Source organism: Agelaius phoeniceus, chromosome 3 (assembly GCF_051311805.1).
Source record: "Agelaius phoeniceus isolate bAgePho1 chromosome 3, bAgePho1.hap1, whole genome shotgun sequence".
NCBI lineage: Eukaryota > Metazoa > Chordata > Aves > Passeriformes > Icteridae > Agelaius > Agelaius phoeniceus.
Window position 1 is genome coordinate 112,023,689 of NC_135267.1, and position 27,261 is coordinate 112,050,949.

The following is a 27,261-nucleotide window of genomic DNA, read 5'->3' on the forward strand; positions in this document are numbered from 1 at the left end:
CCATGTCAGGTGTCATATTTTGCCAAAGCTGAGGTAGCCTTTTTCTCTTCTCATGCAGCTTCCAATTAATTTCCAGTGTAGTTTTAATCAGAGTGAACAAAAGACTCTTTGTCCCAGTCCCCCAGCAGCCTGGGAGCAGGGAAGGGAAAGAGCAGAGATCTCTAAGAATGCTGCTGAGCAAGGACAGCCAGCTTAAGGGAAGAATCCTCTCTTGCCCAACCAGTGACCAGCAGGTTGCTCCGTTTTTAGACTGTTTGCCTGTTCCTCTCCCCCACTCAGGAGAAGGCTGGGTTCCTCCCAGGAATGTGCCTGACCCAACACAAATAGCAGCAGGTGGGAATCCTGGGAATGCTGTGTTTCCCCAGGATTGTTTCCTCTGCTGACCCCTGAGCACCTTGTGACCACAGGCTCTGTGTGCTGCCCATTCCCAGGGGGAAGTGATTAATCCACTTTCTCTTTAGTGCTGGAGCATCTGGATGCTTCCTGCAGGGCGATGGGGACATTGCCGCCGAGTCACACCTGGATTTAAGCCCAGGCCAGGCTCAGTTTTGTCTGGCGAGATTTGAAACAAGATTTTTGAAAACCTCCACTGCATGGAGCCAAAAACCAGCTCCCACTGGAGTATCTGTAAACTGGAGCCTCCAGAAATACCACCGGACACTTCCCCCAGCCTCGGAAGCGCTCAGAGACATGCATTTGATCTTTGCTCTGTGTTGTGCAAGAGCTTGGCATAGAAGCCAAGTTCCTGGGGCATCACCTGTCTCGCCTAGCAGAGCTGGGATAACTCACTGGGACAGTGTCTTCCTCCTGCTGTAGCCCATTGCCCTGGTTAATGGGGTCAGTCTGTCCTCTCTGAGCCACCAGGCAGAAGTGCCACCCCCAGCCTTTCATCCCACCCCTTATATGGGAGTTCTGGGGCCAGGCAGAGTGCACTGGATGAGACAGCAAGCGCTTCCCGAATCCAAACTGCATTTGCCAGGAGGCAGAAATTCCTGCAGCTCCCCTTCACACCTTACTGGGCACTCGGGAGCAAATTGCCAAACCCTCCCGGTGTGCTTGTAAAATTTACCTGCGAGTTTCTGAAGGCTGGATGTGCCTGGAGGGTGTGGAGGTGTCTGACGTGACCGCGGAGCAGAAACCTGAACAGAAAGGGGAGGAGGCAACAACAGTGGAAGCTAAAATATTTCAGGATTGGAAGCGTGCCAAGAGAACTGTTTGCAGGAAACATTTCTGTGCCGGCAAGGTGTAGGAAATTTTTTCTTTCCCTCTCCAGTTAATGACCTTGCATTGGTGCCCGGCGGGGCCGGGGTGCCGTGTGTCCCATCGCGGCTGGCAGGGGGATGCACAGAGCGGCGCAGCCTCGGGCGGTGCCAGGGCTCGGCGGGCCGGGGCAGCGGCGCGGTGCCAGCCCGGGCCGGTTCCTGTGCTTACGTCCCGCGGGCGTGTCCCTTAAATCCCGCACGGGAGCGGCGCGGGACAGGCGAGCGCCAGCGGAGCCGAGCGGAGCGCTGTCAGCGGGGCAGAGATGGCCTCGGTGGGTCCCTCCGCAGCCTCCACGCAGCCCGACCTGCCCTCCGGAGCCGCCGTCTTCAAAACCATCCCCTACGCCTTCATCCTGCCGGAGATCGTGAGTATGCCTCGCTCCGCTGCCTCACGGAGCCCGCTCCTGGCTAAAATCCCCCGAAGCCATCCTGAAGGCAGCCTGACTGGGGAGTGACATCTTGTCTTTGAGCTTACGCTGAGTGCACAAAGTATTCCTGATGGGGTTTTTTAGGAACAGCTTGAGGACAAGGCACACTCGGCTCCATCACAGCCTGCGTGAGGGTCACTGGCTGCAGTGGGGCTGGGAGAGGCTGAAGAGCTGCTGGCTCATCCAGGGCAGACTGGGAGCTCTCGTTATCATGAAGCAGCTCTCTGTAGAGAAGGCTGGAAAATCAAGGCAGTTTTGCTCTCTGTATCTAGTAGTTCCAGGGGTTGAAGGCATTTGGGCGTCTGGTAATGTGTGATGACATTCCATGATTCTTTCAATTGCTTCTGGGTCCAGAGGGCATCCAGTGAGACCAGCCAAGATAGCACCTGATGTACTTTGTCATGGTGCACGGGGCTGGCAACCCACACACCCTGTGCTCACGGGCACAATCCCTGCCCGTGGTGGTGGGCTCAGCTCCCTGCTGCAATTCCAGGGGTTTCACCCACCACAGCTGGGATGGCACAGGGTGGCACGGGCTCATCTCGATGACCCTGTGGGCTTTTTGTGCTCAGTAAATATTTTGGGTGGATCCAGAGCGAGCAACTCGCTCCAGGCTGGTGCGTGGAGTGAGAGGAGACTTCCTTGTGCTGTGATTCCAAGCCCTGGAGATTAACGAGTGGGCAGGGCTGGGTTGAGGCAGCCGCTCACTTTTCCCAGATAAAAGCACATTTTCTGGCTTCTCCACCAAATCCCTCAGGGTGAGACATTTCCTTGTCTGCAAGGCGGCAGCAAACCCTTCCCTTTCGTGTGAACACTCATTTCCCCTGAGTTTTCAGGGAAACCAGTGCCAACTTGCTTGCTTGCTTCCCATAGCACTGGGATGCTCTGGGACAGATGCAGGGGTTCTGCTGGCTGCTGCAGCTGGCCCAGGAGGGAGGCGAGGAGGGAACTGGGGAGGAAAAGAGCTTTTCCTCATCCCACACTCATCAGCGGCGCCTGTTTGTCCCCGGCAGGTCTGCGGGACCTGGGTGTGGATCCTCGTCGCTGCTACCTCCGTCTCCTTGCCGCTGCTGCAGGGATGGGTGATGTACGTGTCCCTCACCTCCTGCCTCATCTCCCTGCTGCTCCTCTTAAGCTACCTCCTCGGCTTCCACAGGAACAGCGAGAACTGGAAAGTGCTGGTAAGGAGGGGATGGAACAGGGGTTGGCAGATGTTGGCAGCAGCAATGTGGGCACAGGATCACCATGGCTGGTGACCGACCGACCAACCCTTTCCTCCTTTTGCCTTGACTGGAAAGTCCAGGGGAGCTCTGCTGTGAAACCACTGCTTGGTTTGGTCCCAGGCCTCTCCAGGCACCTGTCCCCCTTTGGGGCACTCACAGGTGCCTTGTTTTGCAGGACAGTTTGTACCATGGCACCACGGCCATTCTGTACATGAGCGCCGCTGTCCTGCAGGCCAACGCCACCATCAACTCTGAGTACGGCATCAACGCCAACTACCAACTCAACAGTGCTGCATCGGTGAGTCCAGAGCACCCTGCCAGGCTGCAGGACACACACTCGCCTCTGCAAGGGCAGCAGCACGTGCTAAAGCCACAGCAGAGCCACCCCAAATGCCAACAGGGCAGAGTTTCAGCCCCTCAGCTCTGCGGGTTGTGCAGCTGGCGTTGGCTTCTCAGGGTGCACCAGTTCATGGACAGCCTGATGTTGCTGGTGCTGAGAAAAGCTGAGCCTTTGCCTCTCCTTTGAGGCTGGAGGGAGCTCTGTGCTGGGAGGCTTCCCCATGCTGAGAGCACTGGGAGGAGATGGGGTTTGACTCTGCCAGCTGACCCTTCCTCTTCTTCCTCTCGTGCAGTTCTTCGCCTTCCTCACGACCTTCCTGTACATCCTCCACGCCTTCAGCATCTACTACCAGTGATCCTGGCAGCACCAGATTCACCTTGACAGGACGAGGGCTTTCCCAGTGTGAGAGACCTTGCTGTCATCCCAAGGTGTCCCTGCTCCAGCCCTGTCACCAGGCCTCAGGAACAGCAAGTCCTTTTGCACTCCATCACAGGAGGGATTTTGCTGGCACAAGTTGGTGTGCCTGTGGGACATTTCCTGCCTTGCCCTGGGGGAGGGACTTGTGAGGGGAGGGACTGGGTGCAGGCCTCAAGCCTCCAATACCAACATTCTGCCAAATATTGACAACCATGCGAAGAGAAAAAAAAAAATCACTGTTCCTTCAGCAAACAATCTCCTTTCTTATGTCATTTGCCTTTCTCCGGTTCAGCTCCATCCCTCCCCAACACAAGTTCATAACAATGATACAAGATTGTGTTCCTTGACTTTTAGATGGTTTCATTTGGTAAATGCTGTATTTGGAATAAAGTGTCAACGGGCAGATTTTGACTACTCTGTAAGCTGTGTTCACTGAAAAAAACCCATTTTACTTCCCAAGAGTTAGAAAAGAAACAGAAAATGTTCACTTACAAAGCTACAACAGATTGTAAACAAGCAAATCCTAGAACCCATAGGAAATTTCTAGATGTAGTACAAAACTACAGCGTGAAAAGAATGATTACACGGGAGGAGTAATGCTGTAAACAGCCATTTACAGCAGCTCTCCTCCCGTGTCTCCTGATTCCCATTACAAAACCTGTGGCTGTGGAGTCCAGGCACCGGCACCGCCGTCACGGAGCACCGATGTTACTGCCGTCCCTCCTCCGTGTCCTGTGCCTCGGAGTGACTGGAAGGAGCTCCCTCCTGTCCCTGCTCCAGGCAGTCCTGCAGCTCTGGGATGCTGTTGGCTCGCAGCACATCCAGGTAGAGCAGGTAGTCCTGGAGGCAGGCTGGCAGCGGCAGCTCCCGGATCACGCGCTCCGAGCGCAGGCGCTCGCTCCCCAGCAGGGACCGGATCTCCAGGCGGCACAGGTGGGACAGGGAAGGAAGGAAGGCTGGAAAATGGAATCCCAAGTCAAACACAGAGCAGCTCTTACTACACCAATATATTTACCAATAAAAAAGGAAATCAAGAATGAACTTAATCTCAATTTTCCCAAATAACTCCTGTTTTTTAAACTCCAAAAACATCCTCATTAGCTTCAAGCATTCCAAAGGAAATATGATTAAATGACATTATCACTTGGACAACTTAAAATTATTACAGACTCTTTTAAAGAATCATTTCCTTTGAAAGGAATTATTAACAAAGACATCTAAGTGCAGTTTCTCAGTCACATAACACAAGACCTGCTTTTCTGAAGGCTGAACTATGAAAAATTCCTGCACAGCCTATTGAATCTTTTTGGCTGGTCACATTTTGATTATATTTGATTTTTATGGTTTGCATTTAATTCCTGCCCAATGCTTACAAAACAGGACAGATGCCTCATTGGAAATACAAATCAAATCAGAGAAGTAAAACATAACTAAGTCATATTGTCATCTTCTCCTAAATGTCCCCATCTGCAGCCTGGAAGCTGGACACACGGAGACATTATTTTCCTGTCTGTATTCCTTACCAAAATGGCTCTTGGAAGTCCAAGTGAACTTCTCCTTGTATTGGGAAAGGTGTTGCTCCACAATTGGAGGAAGTCTGCTCCAATTCATGAACTCCAGGACAAAATTAAGGACATCCTCACTCATGGAGAAAATCCTGTGTAACAAAGACTTCTTTAAAATACCTTTTTAAAGTATTTGTAGATTACAGAATAAAAGACCAAAAAGCAACACATGTGATACACAAAGACAGTGACATTCATTCAGTGACTGAGTAGCAAACTTGTGGTGTGTTTACTACAGCCTGCAGAAAATACAAATATTTCAAAACTCTAAGTTTAATCCTGTAGTGCCCAATTAAATTTAAAACATCACCAAGGTGTTGTTTATATGTGGAAAAACTTCAATAATAATAATAAAAAAATCTGACTGGAATTTTTGCCACATTGTGTTAAACAAAACAGTCTCAAACTGCATCCGTTTCCTCTCCTCCCAGCCTTGGCCCAGCTTCATTTCCCATTTTTTTTCCCATCCCTCCTGACCTATTTCTCCCATTGAAATTTCTTCTTACCATGGCTGTATTAAAGTATCACACACACAATTTGCAGCTAAATTTGGGGGTTAAGTAGAGATGTTAGATATAAACTTGGGAAGTGACCCTTTATTGCTATTCTAGAGAAAGGCAATTTCCAGTCTGGCTTTCTTCCTAAAGAAAATTGTTTTACTGCCTCCAGACATGACGTGTGAATGATTTATTTCAGACTTTCCACAATCCCTCCCGTTCCTGATGGTGGCAACAGATTATCAAGGGCCATCCTGTAGCAGCTTTGCACATTAGCATGGGATGTTTGAGTTAAGAAAGACAAGGCTCCCTGCTTTACCAGAACCTGTGCATGAAATTCACGGGGTTGAAGCCAGCCAGGAGCAGGCAGGGCAGCCATTCCTTGTATTCCTTCTGCACTGTGCTGCTGTAGAGGATGAAGTCTGTTAATTCCTCCTCCGAGGGCAGGGAACAGCCAGACCTCAGGAAGCGCCGGAACAGAGCAAACTTCTTATGGCACAGGCAGTGAGCCAAGTTGATGCCACGCAGGGTGATGCCGTATTTCAGAAGGACATCAATGAACTGGTAATACCTGTGAGCAGAAGGAACAGGGCATCCCGTGAGCTTTGCCTCAGAAAGCACCCACCACTTGTTACATCTGTCTGCAATAAAACGTTTCAAAATGTTTTTATTCAAATCCTTTTATCATTACCCCCAATAGGGTAAGGACTGAGACTGTGACTGGTGCTGCCTTTTAGGGATTAGAGGGCACATTCCTCCACAGAAGGGGTGACATGTGTTACCTGCCTCATTCACAGAGCAATCACCTGCTCTGCATCCCTTCCTAAATTACTTATTATAAAGCAGCACCAGGACAGAAAGGGAAAAATGGTGTCCAAGGACTTTTAAAGGCAGCTTCCTAGGAGCAGGCCAGGAACTAAATTCACTACTAACAAACCTTGTTAATGTAAATGGCAGCCATAAATAAATTATAAATAATATAAATATTTTATATAATTATATATAATTATTAAAATAGAAAGATTTATTTATTATAAATATTATAATAAATATTTATTTATTATAAATAAATAAATTTCAATCCATGTAAAAAGAAATAATCTGTTAAAATCTGAGAGGATTCAAAAGCCGTTTTTGAAGATGTTTTCCTTAGTGCGGCAAGTGAGTCACACTCCAGGGCTTCACATTAATATTCCCAAGGAAATGGGAATAATGAGGAGTGTGTGCAAAGGGGGAACACACTGGCATTCTGGAAAAATGTTAGATGATAGAAAGCAGTTGAGGGAAGAAGGTGGAAACTACAGTTAAAAGTAAGTTAATTAAAGCAAATATGATTACGAATAACTCCAAAATAGAAGAGGTTTGCTTACTGCTTTTGGAAGATCATGCACATGGGGGACCTGCAGCCGAAGTCCAGGCACTCCTGAGCATCTGGGCTGAAGCCCTGCTTGAGCAGCATCTCCAGGCACTCGCCGTCCCCGCCGTACAGTGCGGAGTACACCGGGCTCACTTTGCCCTCGCCCTTGTCACACACCCGGTCAGTGACTGGAATCAGCAGCTCCAGTATCCTGCAGATGTTTAAAACCACTGCTTTCTGATCTCATTGCAATGACTAATCTTAAACACACAGCTATTTTTTCACAGGGTCGTTGCAGCTTTGGAAGAAAATTTTGTTTTTTCACTCTTGAATTTGCAGCTTTATCATTCCATACACAGACCCCCGGCAAATGTTGTGCTTTGGGATGGATTTGGGCTGGAAAGAAGTATTTTAGACCAAACCAGGGACAGCTACTTACTATTACCCATCAACTCTTTCTACAGCAACAGAACACCACTGCACACTAAATCCCAACTCCAAGCAAGTTTGGAAGCAAACTGTAAATGTGAGCTGCAAATGAAATGAATTCTTATTTCTATGAAACAGAAAAATCATTCTGTTTACACCTCACACTCCAGGCCACATCACATTAGTGACAAGCACCAGATCCTTTGCTGCTGGAACCTATTGGTGCTGCATAAGAGTTGCCAGTGATGTATCATCATTTATATATTTAAGTGCTGTCCATGTGTGAATCATGGAGTTCCTGAGAGATCCTTCTCCCCAATGGTCTACTCCCAAAACTTCCTTCCACTCTTGGCTCGCTGCTGTGGAACTGACTTGTATATCTGAAATTGGGCAAAGCTGCAAATGCATCTCTGGAAAGATTAAAGAAACTGTTTCTGTGGCTTTGATTTTTCTGGCTGGTCCAGCTAATTCAATATTTGCATATAATTACTTCTGCTACTTAATATAGAATTCTAATTAGCAGCTGTTCGAGTAATGTATAATGTATAACATGGTTATTTGCATTTTTAAATGGAAAAGTAAAATGGCCATGGAGTGAATTGGTATCTGGTTCAGCACTGTGGAAAACCCTCTAAATTCATTAGGTTATGGATCAAACCCAGGTTAGATGCTGAATTAAAAATCATATAATCACAGAATGGGTGGGGTTGAAAGGGACCTTCAAGGTGATCCAGTTCTACCCCCTGCAATGGGCAGGGACACTTCCACTACCCCAGGTTGCTCCAAGCCCCATGCAACCTGGCCTGGAACACTTCCAGGGATGGCACAGCCACAGCTTCTCTGGGCACCCTGTGTGTGCCAGGGCCTCACCACCCTCACAGGGAAGCATTTTTCCTTAATATTTCATCTAAACCTACTCCCTGTCAGTGTGGAAGAAACTACTAAAGAGACATTTAAAATACAAAAATAATCAGAACTTCTAAACTACAGTTTGAACACTCAATTTTCCTCCCTTTTAGGGTTGAACTTCCTCCTTTGGGGATCAGATTTGTGTGACCAGGACCTTCTGTCTGAATGCCTCTCCAACCACCTACTTTGCATGGCCCATCTCAGCTGCTGCATGGATGGGTAACTGCCAGTTATCCTCGTTGCAGTAGAGGTTTGGGTCTGCCCCTGCAGCCAGCAGCAGCTTCACACAGTCCAGGTGTCCCTCCTGTGCAGCAATCAGCAGGGGAGTGGCCCTGTCCTTGGCCTGGCAGTTGACGTCCGCACCTGGCACAAGACAAAACCAAAGTCACCTCCATCAGTCATTATCCTCCACAGGGTGGCTTCCAATTCAGCAAGGTCTCCTCAGCAATAAGGAAATAAAACCTGTAACACTTGAAAAGATGATGTGCAGGAGCAGAGCCCCAGTTGCACTCAGTGGGAGCTGCTGGGAGGGAGCGTGGCCAGGGAAATGGAGGGTGGTGGTTACCGTGGGACAGAAGCAGGCGCAGACTCTCCAGCTGGCCATACTGAGCAGCCACAAACAGAGGGGTGATTCCAAAGTCATCACGGCAGTCCTTGCTGGCCCCTTTCTCCAGGAGCATTTGCATTATCTCAGTGCAACCCTGAAATCAGCGTTTTTATTCTCAACCAGCAGGAAAGCGAGGAAATGACACGACCCGTTTTCCCCCACATGATCCAGACAGAAATAATAAAACCCATAATATATAATCAATATTCTGAAGATGCACTTAAAAATTAATGGTAAAAGAAATTAGGCAAGTTTAAATTGATCACTTTTGCTCATTTACATGATAAAGTAATTTGTATGTGTTAGAACCATTAAGCCAACATATTTTTAAGTACAAGCTTATGACTGCTAGGGTAGGTTAGGAAAAATTACCTGACAAAAAATGCAATAATTATTAAATAAATAATTATCCCCCAGAATGCACCAGTTACACCAAAATTACATTATGTGCTCACAGGTTACCTGAAAGGAAGCTTGGTGCAAAGAATTCCATCCAGACCAAGAATGAGAACCTTCAATATTTGCTCCGTGTTGGAGCAGGAACTTGACAACCTCTGTATGTTTATTTTCAACAGCTTCCACAGAACAGTAATAAAAAGAAAAAAATCTTATTGAAGAATTTGAAAAAGAAATAATTTAAGTATTTGGATTTAAAAGCTCAAAAAGTCTCACTGCCAACTTCCTGAAACAATAATCACAATTCCTTTAAACTTGCCCATTATATACTGGCTTGCCTTTTATATTTAGATCCCCAAAACAGTGTTGGGGAATGGAAATGATGCCAAACTTGGAAAATACTTGGAATCAAAGGTAACATGGCACGCATGGTGTCTGGGTAGAGAGGCAAGTAAACCAATAAAAGTATTTAATCAGATTATTTAGAAGCATTCAATTAAGTCAAACATAAGTCATAGAAAAAAATGTTGAAATAATGGACCTTAATTGCCAAACTAGGAATGTCAAAAATAAGTCTTTTTACATAAGAATTAGGGAGGAATTATAAAAATCATAAAGGCTTTGAAACAGCCTCATACAGATGTAATCCTGATCCTCCTAAAGTTTTTCTGTGCTTGATGCAGAAAATATATTTGCTTTTATAATTTATAATTTGCTTTTATATTTTGTTTTAAAACATTGTCTGAAGCAGATTTACCCATAAACAAAAGGCTATTTCCACACCTCTGAGTCTAAAGCCTGTTTATTTAGGGCTACAAAAATATGCAACATGGCAGGCAAGTAAGAAACTCCGGTGAGTTTAAACTCGGAGAAACTTGAGTTTTAACTGGTGAGTTCAAACTCTGGGGCTTGAGGAAAGCTTGTGTCACCTAGGAAGAGTGGGGTGGTGGCAGATTCAGTGGTGACATTGTCCAGGTCAGCCCCAGCTTCCAGGAGAACCCGGAGACATTCCAAAGAGCCGTGACGGGCTGAGAGGTGCAGAGCACACATCCCTTCAAACGTCCTCGAGTGGATGTAGTCATCAGCTGGAGCTGCAGAGGAGCATAATGACAGGACAAAGGGGATATTTGGCAGTGAATTGCAAAATACAATCATTTTAAGAAAATAACAGAGTTATTTGAGATATGTGGCCTACGGAACACCCATGAATATGCTGTTATCACCTCAAGAATCACCCATGAATCCCAATATGTCAATTTCTACTTCCCACAGTCAGGAAACCACACAGAAAATCCCCAAACAAGGATAGGATAAATCTATGGAACTTGTATTTTCTATGACAGGGTAATTTAGCCCAAAATCACACTGTTTCCCATTAGGTTTTCCTTACCTGTATCAATGAGGAGCTTCAGGCACTCACTGGAATTGTGCGCTGCCGCTTCGTGGATGGGCAGCCACCTCCTGTTATCCGGGACATCGACGCTGTATCCCCGATTTATCAGTTCCCTCAAAATCTCAACATTGCCTTCTCTGGCTGCAAGGCCCACGGCCGAGCACCTGTCGGAATAGGCTTCTGTGAAATCCATCCCTGGCATGGAGCTCTGCAGCAGGAGGAAAGGAGTAGAGGGGGAAAAAACAAAGAGAGATGTGTGTTGGCACAATATAGATATGAGGGGGGTTTAGTTTGTTTAGCAGAGGATTTGGTTTGGTTTGTAGGGAGATGGTGGTTTGGGGGGCTTAGGGAGAGGTAATTGCCAGGTGTGAAAAATGCCAATGACATGTTTTTAAAATTTTTTAAAAGTTTAATAGTAATAAAATGGTTATAAGAATAGTAATACAATTAGAGTAATAATAATTTGGACAATTTGAATTAGGACAATATGAAACAATAGGAACAAAGAGTTATGGACGTCCAGGTACCTTTTTCTGGGCAAAATAAGCCCAAAGAAGGACCCACGTTAACAGAGGATTAACCATTAAAAACAACAGCCTGTTGCATATTCATACACCTCATACATGATGCATAAATTCCATTCAAACACAGGATTCTGTCCGGTCAGTGTCAACTTCTGCCTCTGAATCCTGACTGCACCTTCAGGACTGAGCAAGGCAGGAAGTTTCTTCTGATAATGGAGCAATAAATTCTCTTTCTCTGAAAGATTTAGGTGTCCTGTGGCTGCTATCTCAGTGCGAGTCCTTTCTTTAGAAAAAAAAAGTATCCTACGTAGCACAGTTTCTATTTTAACATTTTGTTATAACCTAAAACTATATTTAACACACTATTTGAGAGAATTAACACAGCATTACTTTCTAACAAAAACACATACAATATTCATTTTAATATTTGCGAAAAGCCACTCATAAAATACGCATTTTTCACACCTGGGGTTGTGAGAAATTAAACCAAATTTATCACAGGGTGGGCTGGGGAAGGTCGTTTGTGGGTTTTGAGGGGAGGTGGTTGAGGTTTGAGGGGAGGTGGTTGTTTGGAAGGTGTTTGAGGATTTAAGGGGAGGTTGAGTTGGAGGAGAGATGGTTGTTTATGGGGTTAAGGGGTGGTTCTTTGTGGGGTTTGAAGGCAGAGGTGGTTGGGGGCTTTGGCGCAAGGTGATTGTTTGGGGGATGCGGTTGTTTGCAGGACTGGGGGGCGAGGCAGGTGCTTGGGGGAGGTCGTTTGTGGCTTTGGGACGTGGTCGCTGGTGGGTTTTTGGGGTGACGGTCGTCTGTGGCCTTGGCAGAGGCTGTTCGGGCCGAGGAACGGCTCCCGGCGAGCCGTCACAGCGCCGGCCCCGCCAGGCTCCGCCGCCGCACCGGGGCCGCCGCCTCCGGCCGGGGCCGCCCCGCGGCTCTGCGCAGGCCCCGCCGGGCCGGGCCGCCATGTGGGTGTTCGGCTACGGCTCCCTCATCTGGAAGGTGGATTTCCCCTACCAGGAGAAGCTGGTGGGGCGCATCCGCGGCTACAGCCGGCGCTTCTGGCAGGGCAGCACCGACCACCGCGGGGTGCCGGGCAAGGTGAGCCGGGGCCGGGGGGAACGCGGCCGCCGCGTCGGGCCCGGCTTCGGGCCCTGCCCCGCGGCCGGAGCCGCCCGCAAGGGCTGCACAGAAACCCAGGAACACAAAGCCCTTTAAGGAGGGCTCCGAAATGCCCGCATTTGTCATTCAGCGCGTTAAATGCCCTCGGTGAGGGGCGGGTGTCAGGCTGCGCACAGGGAATATGACCAGCCAGAATATGACCAGCCAGAATTACTGATCCAAGTAACCCCCGGCTGTGTTTTAACTTATTTTACTCTCAGGTGAAAATTCATGGATTAGGAAATACTTGAAGTTCTAAAATTCTTCACCGTTTGGAAAGAGAAAAAAAAATAGCGAGAAAAAGAAACTAAAATTCCAAGTGGACATTCCCAGTGTCATATGTTTTTAAGCCACGGGGATAAGGTATAGCCTGCACCCAGGTAACTCCACTGTAAAACCTGAGGCGGTTTTAAGAGAGAAAAAGCATCAGAATTATTTTAAAGAACACATCTTGCTTCTTGGAAGGTTCCTGTTGAAACAACACTCATTAGAATATCAAACACCATAAAATAACTCGCACAGAGCTCAAAGAACACAGCCTGAGCCACCACTGACACACATTCAAGAACAGCAACAAGGAAAAAACAGCTCTTACAAATATACAGCAAATTACTTGCTAGCTGCGTTTTAAAAATATTTTCAGAGGATTATTCCCAGTAGTACAAACAGTACTTAATTCCTCTGATCAATAAGTATTTAGTAATTTGTTTCTTAATGTTTGTTTTGGGTAGTTCCAGGCAAGACAAGGACTTTGCAAGAAATTAAGTAAATATCCTGCCCTTCCTTAGGCAAACAGATCCTTCTTCCTTCACACAGCCCACCTGAAGTTCTCCTCAGTACTGCCTTTCATATTAAATCAAATCAGATTTAAATGAATTTAATTAATTTTGGCTACAGTTACAGACATTCCTAGTAAGGACAAGAAAGCTGATTTCCATCCACCACAGAATGTCTCTTTAATCCATAATTACAAAATTCACAAAAATCTTCGTGACCCATTGCAAGTGCACAAGTTAGAGAACTATCAATGACTATGGGAAAAACAATCCAGAAGGAACACTGAAGTTATCTTGGTGTATCATGGGAACAGACTCATTTCTCCTCAGGAAATAGGAATCATTTAGTGTTCATGTAGCTTTATTGCCTTATTTTATCAGTCAGGTCAGGAATAAATTGCTCACGCTGGGAGAGAACTAATTTGATACCAAAAGCAGCAATTTTAAACTGCAGATGTAGTTCAACATAGGGTTTTATGTTTTAAAGTTTTATACAACAAACTTCAACTATTTTATTTCCAGTATGTACAAACTGGCTCCTTACTTTTTCCTACAAGAATTAACTTCCTGGGGAAAACAAGCCATTTGGAAGGTATCCTCCCTCTGTCCAGTGAGGCTCCAAGGGCTCCTTGAGGATAGTTTTACATTAATGAAACTCTTAATTATCACTTTTGTTGTATTGTTAATTAATTGTCACTGTTTTTAATTGCAGTGGAATTGAGTCTGGACAGCACATGTAAAGCAAGAACATTCAAACCCTCCCAATTTCTGACTGCCTTTAATTTTTGTGGCACAGGCACTGTCCACCCAGAATTTAACATGTTGTTTATTTTATCTAATACACATCCAAAGCTACTCTCCAAAAATACTTACACTGGATCTGGACCTTACTGGAATTGTGCTGGATTAGTTCTCTGAGAGTTTCATTCCTGTTCCTTGTTTTTTTCTCGTTTTGGTTTGGTTTTGCTCATGATTTAGGGCAAAAGCCTCTGACTGAATGATGATTTCGTCTTTTAAATTTTAGCCTGGAAGAGTTGTGACGCTGGTTGAAGATGCTGAGGTACAGTACTGTTGTACAGAATGTCCTGTTGCATTTCCACTCATTAATTTTTGCTTTTCTACGAGCAGATAACTGTCTTATCTTAAGGGAAAAGTTCTCTCAGTGTTTCCCAGAGTTACACCAATGATTGTTTCAAATAATCAGTATAAACTGGAAGTAGTTTGGGTCTGTTATTACCACATGGATATTTTAAAGTATATTCTGGAATAATCACTTTGGCTATCCAGTTGTGAGATGTAGAATTTGATGGATAGATATATCAAACATACATGATTTGATATCAGCATTGAATGATAAATGTAATTGCTTTAATTTCAGTTTCACAAGGCTTGACCAAATTGTGAAGGTATCTCAGCACACCACACCAGTTCAGGTGTGTAACAGGTGTAGGTGACCCTCAGGTCCTTACCAAACTGTTACTAAACACAAGGAACCTGATCAAAATTCCTTCAAATTCAGCATTATTTAAATTTGTCATTTTCAGACATCAATTTTATGAGGTCAGAGAGAAACTCTGTATCCTTTTTGCCAGCTCCTTAGTGGCCTGTACCGAGGCTATTTACTACTCCAGATATTAACAAAACAGGAAGTTGCTCTGTTAGGAAAACCTTAAATGCAGAGAATAAACCATTTTATTGTAAAGGAAATAATTCCTTCCCTTGGCTGCTGATGTCAAGCCCTGAAAACCAAAGCTCTGGGCACTCTGACTCAAACAAGCCATAACCCTAACCCCTAACCTTAACCCTAACCCGTCAGTGCTTGTTTTAATTTTTAATCCTAATATAAAGAATAACCCCAAAATAGCAGAAAGAGGATGATCACTGATGATTGCCTGAATAAAGCAGGGACTGAATACTTTGGGACTCTTACAAACCCTGCAAAAAGCAGCAGAAGGGCAGGAAATCAGTTTCCTGAAAGCTTTGCCTAAATGCAAGGATTCCCGAGTATCCCTCTGACCACCTCTCCTCGGCCAGGGCAGCGTGTGGGGCGTCGCCTACCGATTACCAGCCGGGCAGGAGGGAGAGGTGAAAGCCTACCTGGATTTCCGGGAGAAGGGCGGCTACAGGACCACCACGGTGATCTTCTACCCCAAGGACCCGTCGGTGCAGCCCTTCGACGTGCTGCTCTACATCGGCACCCGCGACAACCCCAACTACCTGGGCCCTGCGCCGCTCGAGGACATCGCGCGCCAGATCCTGGGCGCCGCCGGGCCCAGCGGCAGGAACACCGAGTACCTGTTTGAGCTGGCCAACTCCATCAGGAACCTCGTGCCCGAGGATGTGGACGAGCACCTCTTCTCCTTAGAGACACTGGTCAAGGAGCTCTTGAGCAAGCACCAAAATCTCAACTGTCTGTGAAGTGACCTCGTAACAGGCCTGGTTCTGGTGTTCTGATGCCTGGGAGGAATGCTCCTCTGCATTGTGCTGTCCTAATTAGTGCTGCATATCTTAATTAATGCTGCATTCAGAATAGGAGTTGGTTACTTAAAACTGCCAAAATCATTCTCCCATTCTTTCTCAAGAAAGGAGAGCAACAAAAGTCTTCTAAGTTCAAATCCAAATATCTCGGCTTTTCATCCAAAGACTACACCTCAAGACAACCACCTAAACTTCTCTTTATGTTTTATTATTATTTCAGGTTTAAAATAAATCTTTAGAATATTTTTGAGGTCAAAATTGGCATGCAGAGACAAATTCCTTAAGATTTAAGTGATAGTTTGTTCTGGTCCTAGACCACAGTGCAGGAATTTTAAGTGGTTGGCCTAAATTGTGTAGTAGAACATTTATATCAACATTCAACTCCTCTGAAATGAAGTTACACCACTGAATTAGTCATCTCACCCTTTATATGTTACTTTATCCTTAAATGCAGAGGATAAACCATTTTATTGTAAAGGAGATAATTCCTTCCCTTGGCTGCTGATGTCAAGCCCTGAAAACCAAAGCTCTGGGCACTCTGACTCAAACAAGCCATAACCTGTCAGTGCCTCGTTTTAATTTTTAATCCTAATACCAAGAATAACTCCAAAATACTAAAATTAACTAAGAGCCTGACTTGAAGTCACAACACAGCAAGAAGAGCAACTTTCATCTCTGTTACTTCAGGTGCTGTTGTGGCCCCCATCTCTTTGAAAATCCCAGCTGCAAGGATAGATTTTAGTTTCACCAACAGAAGGTAATTAAGGGAGGAACCCTCTCTCCAGTAACCTTAGGGGTGTGTATGGACATCCCAAGAGGGTTGGGAAGCCCCAGTTTAGGCTGATAGGCTTCCTGATGCAATCCGTCCCAACATGGACTTGTCATGCTCCTCAAAACTCTTTATTTTTATTAACTTTTAACCAAGTATATTTTTATATCTTAATATAAATGGTCCTGTTCCAAACACCACATAACATCCTGTTTTCCCATCCAGGGAATGTGTGTTTAGTAGCAGCCTGGAAGCCTGGATTCTGCATCAGTAATTGCAAAAAAAGTGTGGTTTTCCCCTAAAAAAGGTTGACCTTTCCTGTTCTTTACATCTTCCTGGTTTATATTTGTGAAGATAAAAGTGTGCAATGGCACTCTCTGCTTTCTTGAAAATTCTTTATAGATTTAAAAATTCTTTCCTCCAAGACTTATCCTTGTTCCTTAAAAGAGGGCAGGGGATCCAGAACCATCAGGGCTGATCCTCCCTTTAAAATGCTAATTATTTAAGTACTGTGATTCTGTGTAGCTCCACATTCTCTGTCTTTGCCTCCAAGATTTTGTTGGTTCTTTGCTTCTTAAATGCATAAACCATTGCAATAATACACGTTCCTGTGTAGGATTTCAGTGCAATAAAAAAGCATTACAATGACTAACGAGGTTGGAAATTTCCAGAAATGTTATGTTTAAAGTGTGTCTGTGTGAGGGGGGGACATCAAGGTGTGTGTTCATTGTGCCTCGCTGTAAAATTGTTCTTGGGACTGAGAGTGACAACACACATACAAACTGTGGCACATTAGGGATTAATTAAAGCATGGGAAATATAAATAGATACATTTGTTCTTGCTGTGTGGGATTAAAGCCACTGCTCTGCCCCCAGCTTTGGTCCCTACCAAAAGCCTTCCAGATCTGCTACCTTAAAAATTTTAGGCCATTTAGGCTTCCTTTTTTTCCTGACTGGTTAAACTCAGTCTCTATTTATGCAAATACAGACTCATATCCGTAGGCTTCACTACACAACCACGCATACAAAGCCGCTGCTAAACGTGTTCTCAAACAGTGTCTGGGGAAACAACAGGCACATCCATGACTGTTTACAGAAGATAATGCAGAGAGGAGGGAGAGGGAAATCCAGACTTAAGGGTTAGCATCCATCATCTCCAAGGTATTTTCCAACCAGAATAACTCCAAGGCTCTGTAATAAGGGCATTCTCTGTAGCATAGCCAATTAATTTCTCACTCTTACATCCTCCAATTATTTATCTGCTCCATGTTTCCCATGGATCAGATGGGACTGGCCTAACCTGCTCTGATGTGAAGACTGTTTGGGTTCTCAGGTGTATAGATACACACACACACACACACACACAGGTGTATAGAGAAACACACAGAGGAGCCCCTGAAGTGCTCTTTTACCCTCATAACCTCGTACCTGGTGATTATGTTTAACCCTTAGCGCTGCCACTGATGACCGAAGTTAATTACTCGCATCCCATTCCCCCCCTCCTCTTACTCGCCCCCATTTTACCCCTCGCTCACTCATTCCCTCATTCACACTCCTGCCTCCCTCACACTCCTCCCTCACACTCGTTCCCTCACTTACACTCCTCATTCAAATTCCTCACTCCCTCACGCTTCTACTTACTCGCTCACTCACTTCACTCACTAAATTACTTCCATCGCTCACTTCCATCACTCCCCCACCCCGGTCCTTGGCTCTCTCCGCGCCCGGCCCCTCACCTGCGGCGGCGAGCGCTGCCCCGGATGCCGCTGCTGGCGGCGGGCGCTGCCCCGGTTGTTGATCGCGGCTGCCGGAAGCCGACGTGGCGGCGGCGCGGCGCGGCCTCGGCGGAGCCGCCGGCCGGCATGAGGGGCTGCGGGCTGCGGCCGCCGAGCCCGGCCCCGGCCCCGCGGAGGGGCTGCGAGCTGCGGCCGCCCTGCCCGGCCCCGGCGCTGCTCTGCGGGCTCCTGGCGGCCGTGGCCGCGGTGGCCGAGGGCGGCCGAGCGCTCCCGCAGCTCAGCGACGACATCCCGTTCAGGGTGAACTGGCCCGGCACCGAGCTCAGCCTGGTGAGCTCCCCCCTCACCGCAGGGCCCGCACGGCCGCGCCGCCCGCGGAGGGGCTCGGAGCCGCCTCGGCGATCAGGGGGGCTCGGGTGGGGCTGGCCCGCCGCCGGAGGGAGCCCGGCGGCTGGGAGAGAATCCCGGGGGATTCTGTGCCGAAAGCGGAGGGGGGAGAGCTGGGGGTGAAGGGGGATGGCTGGGGCTGGGGGCTGTAATAAAGGTCTGAAATGGGAGAGCAGGAGAGAGGGGGGCATGGAGGGGATCGGGGATCTATCGGGAGGGGATCAGGGATCTGGAAGGGATTGGGCATCTGGAGGGGATCAGGGATCTGGAATCAGGTGGGGATCGGGCATCTGGAAGGGATTGGGGATCTGGGAGGGATTGTGGATCTGGAAGGGATTTGGGATCTGGAAGGGATCGAGGATATGGTTGGAAGTAGAAGGTCCAAAGCGAAGGCAGCAGCAAGCAGCTCCCAGCCAGCTAAACCACCAAACTCGAGTCTTGTGGTATAATTAAATCCCAGGAAATACTCTGGGAGCTGAAACTCATACAGTCTGGAGCACCGCTCAGGAATTCAGGGGTGTTTCTAATGAGTAGCATTAAAAAGCCCCTGCCTGGCTGATACATGGGTTGGTTATTTTCTCAGCCGACCACTGGTGTCTTGTACAAGGAGGACAATTACATCATCATGACCACTGTGGATAAAGAGAAGTACAAGTGTCTCCTGCCATTGATAGCCAGTGGCAACGAGGTGAGTTCAGGAGTTATTCTGTAAATATAAACTGTACCTGAGTCTTTACGCTGTCAGTCTCAATATCATGAGATGTCCTTTTGTTGCAGGAAGAAGAAAAGGACTATAAAGGTCCTACTCCAGGGGAACTGCTGGAGCCTCTCTTTAAGCAAAGCAGCTGTTCCTATAGAGTATGTTACTTTTGTCCTGTTCATTAAATGCCAATTAAAAGGTTACAGGCCAGTCCATGTCAAGGTTTTAGGGTAGTAAATGAGATACTAATACAGTCTGAAACAAGGTCTTTAAAATTTTATGCCGTAATATTGCTGACAAAATTCTGTGTGATTAAAGATGTCAAAATTCAGATAAATAGGTAGCTATGGTAGCAGTTAAAATATGAATTTTTATTTTTTAATTTAATTTTTTCCTTTGTTTTATTTGTGTGAAAGTCAAGGAAGTGTTTTCTGTTGTGTTTGTTTGGGCAACACTGAGACCACTCGCCCGTGCTCTTGTTTTTGAGGGTGCTCAAGCCAACATCTGAGTGGTTTTGTGGGGTAAAGATAATTTTTAAAATGTATTTTATTTCTCAGATTGAATCTTACTGGACTTACGAGGTGTGCCATGGGAAGCACATCCGTCAGTACCACGAGGAGAAGGAAACGGGGCAGGTAGGCTGCTCACAACCCCCTTCCCACTGGCACAGTCCTGCTGAACTCCTCCAGCAGACTTGAGTTTCTGTAATAATTTAGTTATGATTCTATTTTCCTCATGCAGAAAAACTGCATCTTTATTGTACAGGACATGTTTTATAGGATTATCAGAAGGCACTGTGTCAGATCTTACTGGTTGACAACATACACTTAGTTGACTGCTCAGTACATGGTATTTTGCATATCTATTAAACTTCTGTATTTTTAGTTAGTTTACATACTTTTTTACTGATTCTTATGAGACAGATCTCTTGTTATTACAGATGCCATTTGTTCTTCACCCTAGAAGCAGATTGTTGGGTTAATGAACTCTCATTCCCAAAATTATTTTTTATAGGAACTTGCAAGCTGTCTGCACTTAAAAGTGACAGACTAGCTTTGGCACTTTAGCAGAGCAAGGCCTGATTTCATGAGGCCTTTCTTTTATAACTTCTTTTATCTGTGTGCAACATTGAATTCCCTGAAAAAACTTAGAAAGTGGTAACTGATTTGTTTTTTTTGATTGTAGAAAATAAACATCCAAGAATACTACCTGGGGAATATGATAATGAAGAACCCGTTGTCAGAACCAGGTGTGTTTTAGATTATTTCATTCTGCTGATAAAGAAATTTTTGGGTTTTAATTATTGCTGTCTGACCAGTTTGAGAGCCATTTTTTCAGGGAACCTGGCACAGATCCTCAGAAATATTCAAGTGCCTAGAGTGGGACTTGGGTGGAAATGAGGTCGCTGAGCCCCAAGCTCAAGGGACAGTTTAGAATAACTGATTTTTGGAGCATTTTTTTGCCTGTAAATTAGTTGAAAGAAGTCTTCCAAATCCACAGACTAAGTGTTCATTCAGAATTGAACAGAATAGGACAGAACAGAATTGAACAGAAATAGAATAGAAAAACATCACCTAGGCTGGGGTGTTTGTTTCATTCTAGGCCAGTGTGTGAAAGGCAGACACCATTGTTTTCCTGGAAGTGATGAGCTGCAATGCTGCAGTCTCTTGGGGGGATTTAGTGCTGTTCATCCCGCTTCTGGATCTCTGGCTGCAGCCCTGAGTGAGGGATCTTAGTCCTGGAAAGAACCAGGGCTTCAGAACGTGCCTTGTTTGGCCTTTCTGGGTGGGTGGGTGCAGTCTCTGTGCAGGGGTGCTCGTTCTGCTGCTGCACAGAGCACAGAGTGTTTGATCTGAGTCACCCTTTTTGTGCGGCTGGCTGTTGAAGCCTGATGGGACCTCAGGTGACCATAGCTGGGGCTGTCAGGCTGTTGTCCCTCTGCCCTTCCTGCTTAGGTGGCAGATTGTGTCCTGTGTCCTTTCCCTGCTTCCTATCTGGCAGCTCCTGCTCCTTCCAAAGCACCTGCTTGTTTCCTGTCCAATTCCCACCCTTCCCAAACAGCTGCAGTGACGTGTTCTGCAGCCCTGCCTCGGTGTCAGGGCTGGATTTGGCCTGTCCTACCAGCTCCAGGTGGTTTTGTGATGAACTGAAGTGTATTTTGCTCTGTTTGCTGTGGGCCTCAGATCACTGGTTATTTCCTTTCTTTCCTCTTTTGCACCTGCAAGTGGCTCTTGGCAGTGTATAAAGCACCAGCAAATACACAAACCAGAAAAGCTTCTCTGTGAAATTCCTTTTTTTTTTTTTTTTCAAGTGCACAAACTTACCCCATTCTTAATTATTCCCTAGATCAAGAAGAGAAGGAAAATTCCAAAGACGGTGCAAAAGAGGCAAGTGAAAACCATCTGTTTTAACTTCTGCCATCAATAGTGGAGGCAATTTATATATGATCATAGAATCCCAGAATGGGTTGTGTTGGAGGGGACCTCTGAGATATCCAGTGCCACGGACACCTTCCAATGTCCCTCATCCAGCCTGGCCTTGGACACTTCCAGGGATGGGGCAGCCACAGCTTCTCTGGGGAACCTGTGCCAGGGCCTCCCCACCTTCACAGGGAGGAATTTCTTTCTAATATCCAATCTAATGATAAGATGATGTAATTAGTCCCCTCCCAGAATGAATATCAAGAAATGGAACTGTTCCTGAGCTGCACTTCTCTTGCTTTTAATTATCAGTCCCAGCTCAGAAAATTTATTTAGTCTTGCTGCTCAAATTACTTTCACTCATCAAAGCCCTACAGCACAAAATCCCTAAGAGATGGAGCTGACTTGCTGACCCATCCCATAATAGTCTGTGTTTCCCTTTCCCCTTAGAGGACTTCCCCACTTGTTTAGGCCCCAGAACTCAACGCTTGAGCAGCTGGTTCTATAGCAGAGCAGTGGAGGTACCTGAAGCAAGCTAGAGTTTGGAATTAGTGAGAGCAGGTTGGACCTTGTTGCCAGTTCCCCTTAATTTTCATGCTGAAATGAAGTTTTTGTGTCTGTGGCCTTTGGAATAGCCCAGGTTGTGTAGTGTTCTCAGCAGTACCCATGCCTGAGGAGCATTTTGAAAGTCAAGTGGGGGCAGAACGGGGCTGTTCTGGTGGCAGTGGCAGCTGTGCCTCTTGGAAAGCCAAGAAAACCAAGTGTTTTGCAGTGCAGCTTTTTTTCCTTCAGCTTCAGAGGAAATGAAGTCCTTTATTGCCTTTTTCTTGGGCAGTATTTATGATGCACTTGCCATATCAGGATTTCCTGGAATCTCTTATCAGGCAAGGGCGTGTTGGTTCCTTAATCTCGTGAGTGTCTTCACTGGTGGTGGAGCAGTTTCTGGGAGGAGTCAGTGGCCTGGCACAGGGTGACGTGGCTTGAAAGCCAGAGCAGGTGAGGGGCAGAGAGGTCCTGGATCCCTGGAGTGTCCTGACCCCAGGAAACACCTCTATCTTTTAGCACAGACCCCTGCCTGTTCAGCACTGAAAACCTTCAGCAGCTCAAGCAACATGGGTAAAAAAGAGTCAGTTTATGGGTTTGGGCACTTTGGGAAGCCAGGGACTCCAGCTAATTTCAGGATAGAGATTTACCACTGTAGGGAATTAATGTCTTAAAGAGGGAGCTGGATGAAACACGAAGGAACAAACCTGAAGGGAGCAGACTGGAAGTTGTGACAAAATGGGATTTACATTGTGTACACCATTAACTTCTTTAGCCACACCCACCAGTGCTGTGGGATCCTCTGGATAAGGAGCAGCCTGGGCTGGGAATGCTGAGAGGTGTAGTGCAGGTGCCAGGGTGACTTTGCAGAAGTTTTTTGGGTTCTTTAGGGCCTGCTGCTGCAGGTGATGAGCCTGGCAAACCCAGTTTGGGGGTGAACACCAGGACGATTTGGATGTTGCAGAAACACTGAGCAGCCACACAGGGTCAGATTTTAACCTGGTAATGCTTGCTCTGCACACAGGAATAACATTTTTTGTTTCAGAGGAGTCTCAGGAGCTGTCCTGTGGTTATGACCTGTTCCTTTCCCTCACCCAGATCCCCACAAAGAACATTGAAGGGCAGATGACTCCCTACTACCCTGTGGAGCTGGGCAATGGCACTCCCTGCAGCCTGAGGCAGAACCTGCCCAGGTCCAGCACAGTGATGTACATCTGCCACCCCGAGGCCAAGCACGAGATCCTGTCCGTGGCAGAAGTCACCACCTGTGAGTACGAGGTGGTGATCCTGACCCCGCTGCTCTGCAACCACCCCAAGTACAGGTACAGTGCCCAGAGCACCTCTGTCTCCTCCTAGTTTGGGGTTTCTTGAGGGATCATCTTCATGGTATTTGAAGACTGCAGATACCATGTGTGTACGCTTTAAAAGTCTATAAAACCAAAAAGTATCTTCTCCAACCATAACCTTGACCTTGACTTTAGCTCCTCCCAACATGAGGAGCTCTCTAGAAGCCATTTCCTTATGGAGAACTCACAATTTCAGTGTTATTTTCCAAAAATGAAGTGTAGGTTTCTTGTTTCCTCCCCTTCCCTGAACTGTACCACCTATCTGAGGGACCCCCTGAGTCTATGGACCTTCCAAGGGATGTAAAGAGAACTGCGAAGGGAATGTGCTATACAGACAAGGGGGGATAATGGACAGGATTCCTGGATTTACACAGATGTTGGAATAAGTGAGTATTTAATCAGAGATCTGAAACAGGCCACAAGGCCTGAAGGCAAAATCCTGAATTTTGTAAACACGTGGCAGTTGGAGTTACTAAGTGCTAAAAACATTTTTAATGTTTGGTATCCACTGTAAACTTTCTCATGTGGGTGGGTTTGGTCATACTCTGTTATCTGTGGCACTGTTATCTCTTTAATGTGTGAGTCTTTTCAGCCTCTGTAGCAGTAGGAAAAAAACATAGAAAGTGCACAGGGAAATTGTTCTGTTGCTTGATAAGGACAAAATCTGGAGCTGCTGCCTCCTTCCAAAGGGTTCCTGGCCACCAGCAGGAAACACTGAAAATAAACACACAGGATCATCTTTCCCCCCTTATGTCACCTTGGTAAAAAAGGAAAGGTGGAGGTGGCAGCCTGGGAATGCTGCCCAGTGACATCACAGGGATCACAACCCAAATTCCAAGTTCAGTGTCCCTTTTTTCCTGTTGTGTGTTCCCAGAACAGCCCTGAGCAGTGCCTCAGCCTCTGGGGCTTTCCCTGTACACCTGGCATCTCATCCAGGGATGCACCTGCACCACCTGAGCAGCAGCAGATCCAGAAGCTCAGAGCACTGAACCGATTCCTGTACTTGAAGGTGTAACAGTGACATGTTCTTAACTTGCTGGGCAGGTTCAGGGCTTCCCCTGTGAATGACATCTTCTGCCAGTCCCTGCCAGGATCCCCACTTAAACCCCACAACCTGGAACAGCTGGAGAAACAGCAGGAAATGCTGAAGATGCCTTTTAGGAGGGTTAAGGAGGTAGGATTTGTGTCATTTACTTTCCATCTTTAAGACATCTTGTAAGATGATGTCAGTCTTTCATTGGTCTTTAAGCTTGTTGAAACCATCTGTAACTCACCCTATTTGGAAGGAAAACAGAGCAAGTGTGGGCTACTGATTTAAATTTTTGTAGCCTTTGTAGCCTACAGTTCACAAATGTGTGAAGATTTTGAGTGGAATTTTCTTTCTTTCAGCTAAAATTGCCCAAAACAGCCAACCTGATTCAGTGTTCAGTAACTTCATACAACTTGTAAGACTTTGTAAGGGACTTAATTGTATCCTTTAATTGCAGGAAGAAATGCCTTCAACGAAGGAAGAGAAATTCTCTTCCATCCACAAGCCTGTGGCTGTTGGGAGCCACCAGCTGCTAACGGTGGGGACAACCCACATCTCCAAACTGACCGATGAGCAGCTCATCAAGGAATTCCTCAGCGGCTCCTACTGCTTCCATGGGGTGAGCAGCAAAGCCATGTGGAATAAAGCCATGTGGAGTACATCCTAATTTGTGTACTTGTTTAGTTTTTATCTTTAATTTTTCTGTTGAAATTCAGTTTCTTTGAGCAGACAGTGAAATGAAAGTAGGTAACAAAATTAGTCATGAAGGATTTTTGTTAACTAACAGATACATAGTTTTACAGCTGAAACAGCTGGTTTAGAGTCTGGAGGGAAAGGATGGGTTTGTTTTGGGGTGTTCTGTTTGTTTTAGGGGTTCTTTCTGGTTCTTTCTAACACTGAGGTTGTTCCTCTCCCCAGGGCGTTGGCTGGTGGAAATACGAATTCTGCTACGGCAAATACGTCCACCAGTACCACGAGGTGTGTTCAGAGAGTTCTGATCGTTCCTTTAAGTTCCTGTTAAGAAAATACAATCCTCTGGACACAGTGCAGTGATCAGCTTTTCCTGTTTTAGGATAAGGAAAGTGGCAAGACCTCTGTGGTGGTGGGTACGTGGAGCAAGGAGGAGCACATCGAGTGGTCGAGGAAGAACGCGGCCAGGACCTTCTACCTGCGAGAGGATGGCACCCAGACAGTCAGGTACCAACCAGGCTCTCACACCTGGGACACAGGGCCCAGCCCCCTGAAATTTGGGTTATCAACAGGTGAAATAAACTGCCAAGAGCAGCATGTTCAGATTTACCCCCCGGTCAACATCACAAATAAGGAATTCAGCACTTTGGATGTGGCACAGAGAAAAATCTTTCAACACTGAACAACTCTTTCCCTCTGCAGTAACTGCAATACAACCTATTGCTATATAATAATACAATAGCTATATAGAACAGTAGTATAATATACAGTATAATAATACATAGAATAGTACATTATACTTGTTGCTATCTGTTAGTATATTAAATACTTGACCAATGACGAGGTGCTGGATCGCACCACTGAACTGACTGCTTTAAAATTGTGTTTGATACTTCCAAACTCTTCTATTCTGATCTTTTGTGGCAGGATGGTGTCTCATTTCTATGGAAATGGAGATGTTTGTGACTTGACAGACAAGCCAAGGCAGGTGACTGTGAAATTGAAGTAAGTGGACTTCTACAAGGTGATGTTTTGTGTCTGTTTCCTGGGTCAGAGGGGAAAGCTGCTGCTGGTGTCACAAGGCTCAGAAGGCCATAGCTGTTAACTTAATAAAATGTTGCAGACAGCAGTGAAATACATGTTACTGTGTGCTTATTGGCTACCAACCTCCCAATTTTTCCTCTATTTTCAGATGTAAAGAATCAGACTCCCCTCACGCTGTGACCATTTACATGTTGGAGCCTCACTCTTGCCAATACATCCTTGGGGTACGTACAGACACACCCTGATGTCAGGGCTGGCAGTAGAGCACATCTCCAGGATTATGTTTAAGGTGGCCCCTTTCTCCCAGTGACTGTTCCCAAGATTCCTGCAGGGCTGAGTTCATGGTTTGGTCTCTCTGTTCCAGGTGGAATCTCCAGTCATCTGTAAAATCCTGGATACAGCAGATGAATATGGGCTCCTGTCAGTGCCCAGCTGAGGACAGCAAAGCCCCCAAGGCCAAATCCTGGCATTTCCATGGGAACAGTGTCTGTGAGCTGACAAAGGCCTCACCAGCACAGCTCTCCAAGCTGAGGGACTCGTGAACCACTTTGTGTATAACTATGTGTATATAAGAGCTTATTGATAAACTTTTAATGATTAAAACCTTGTCTTGCACTTCCTGCCTGGCTCGTGTGTGGCACGTTCCCCCCTCGTTGATGCCATTGTTAAGGTGTAAACTCAACTCAGAAAAGGCACAAAAATAACTGAAGATTCAAGGGAGGAGTTCAGCTGCCAACAGAAGGAAAAAGTGAAGCCAACACTTCCTGCTCAGGAGCCACAGCACCACTCATGGTTTTCCTACTGTTCCTGCTGCCTCCCAACACCCATGTTACCTCACTG

General features: G+C 46.2%; 4 protein-coding genes across 7 annotated transcripts; 3 read left to right on the forward strand and 1 right to left on the reverse strand.

The window, feature by feature from the left end:
* Window positions 1-67: 67 nt before the first annotated feature.
* Window positions 68-3,773, forward strand: MALL (mal, T cell differentiation protein like). The gene is made up of 4 exons (XM_054629517.2): window positions 68-1,627; window positions 2,704-2,871; window positions 3,089-3,211; window positions 3,546-3,773. The coding sequence occupies exons 1-4, from the start codon at window positions 1,526-1,528 to the stop codon at window positions 3,606-3,608; spliced, it is 456 nt and encodes a 151-aa protein (XP_054485492.2). The 5' UTR covers window positions 68-1,525; the 3' UTR covers window positions 3,609-3,773.
* Window positions 3,774-3,885: 112 nt separating this feature from the next.
* Window positions 3,886-18,360, reverse strand: ASB3 (ankyrin repeat and SOCS box containing 3). 3 transcript variants are annotated; one of them, XM_054629513.2, is made up of 10 exons: window positions 18,262-18,360; window positions 10,821-11,031; window positions 10,360-10,521; window positions 9,497-9,609; window positions 8,993-9,128; window positions 8,613-8,790; window positions 7,103-7,300; window positions 6,052-6,303; window positions 5,194-5,327; window positions 3,886-4,626 (listed from the first exon to the last, which is right to left on the reverse strand). In XM_054629513.2, exons 2-10 carry the CDS (start codon window positions 11,023-11,025, stop codon window positions 4,379-4,381), a joined length of 1,626 nt encoding a protein of 541 aa, XP_054485488.2. In that variant the 5' UTR covers window positions 11,026-11,031; window positions 18,262-18,360; the 3' UTR covers window positions 3,886-4,378. The 3 variants fall into 3 exon arrangements, with proteins under 3 accessions (XP_054485488.2, XP_077032314.1, XP_077032313.1); XM_077176199.1 differs by lacking the exon at window positions 18,262-18,360 and adding an exon at window positions 18,167-18,229 and having other exon boundaries at window positions 6,058-6,303; XM_077176198.1 differs by lacking the exon at window positions 18,262-18,360 and adding an exon at window positions 18,167-18,229.
* CHAC2 (ChaC glutathione specific gamma-glutamylcyclotransferase 2) lies at window positions 12,222-17,177 on the forward strand. 2 transcript variants are annotated; one of them, XM_054629514.2, is made up of 3 exons: window positions 12,241-12,442; window positions 14,303-14,338; window positions 15,313-17,177. In XM_054629514.2, the coding sequence occupies exons 1-3, from the start codon at window positions 12,308-12,310 to the stop codon at window positions 15,694-15,696; spliced, it is 555 nt and encodes a 184-aa protein (XP_054485489.1). In that variant the 5' UTR covers window positions 12,241-12,307; the 3' UTR covers window positions 15,697-17,177. The 2 variants fall into 2 exon arrangements, with proteins under 2 accessions (XP_054485490.1, XP_054485489.1); XM_054629515.2 differs by lacking the exon at window positions 14,303-14,338 and having other exon boundaries at window positions 12,222-12,442.
* ERLEC1 (endoplasmic reticulum lectin 1) lies at window positions 18,271-27,036 on the forward strand. The gene is made up of 14 exons (XM_054629509.2): window positions 18,271-18,591; window positions 19,232-19,336; window positions 19,426-19,506; window positions 19,906-19,983; window positions 20,534-20,597; window positions 21,695-21,735; window positions 23,410-23,633; window positions 24,702-24,831; window positions 25,145-25,306; window positions 25,606-25,665; window positions 25,760-25,884; window positions 26,305-26,382; window positions 26,570-26,645; window positions 26,786-27,036. The coding sequence occupies exons 1-14, from the start codon at window positions 18,286-18,288 to the stop codon at window positions 26,855-26,857; spliced, it is 1,602 nt and encodes a 533-aa protein (XP_054485484.1). The 5' UTR covers window positions 18,271-18,285; the 3' UTR covers window positions 26,858-27,036.
* Window positions 27,037-27,261: the final 225 nt, after the last annotated feature.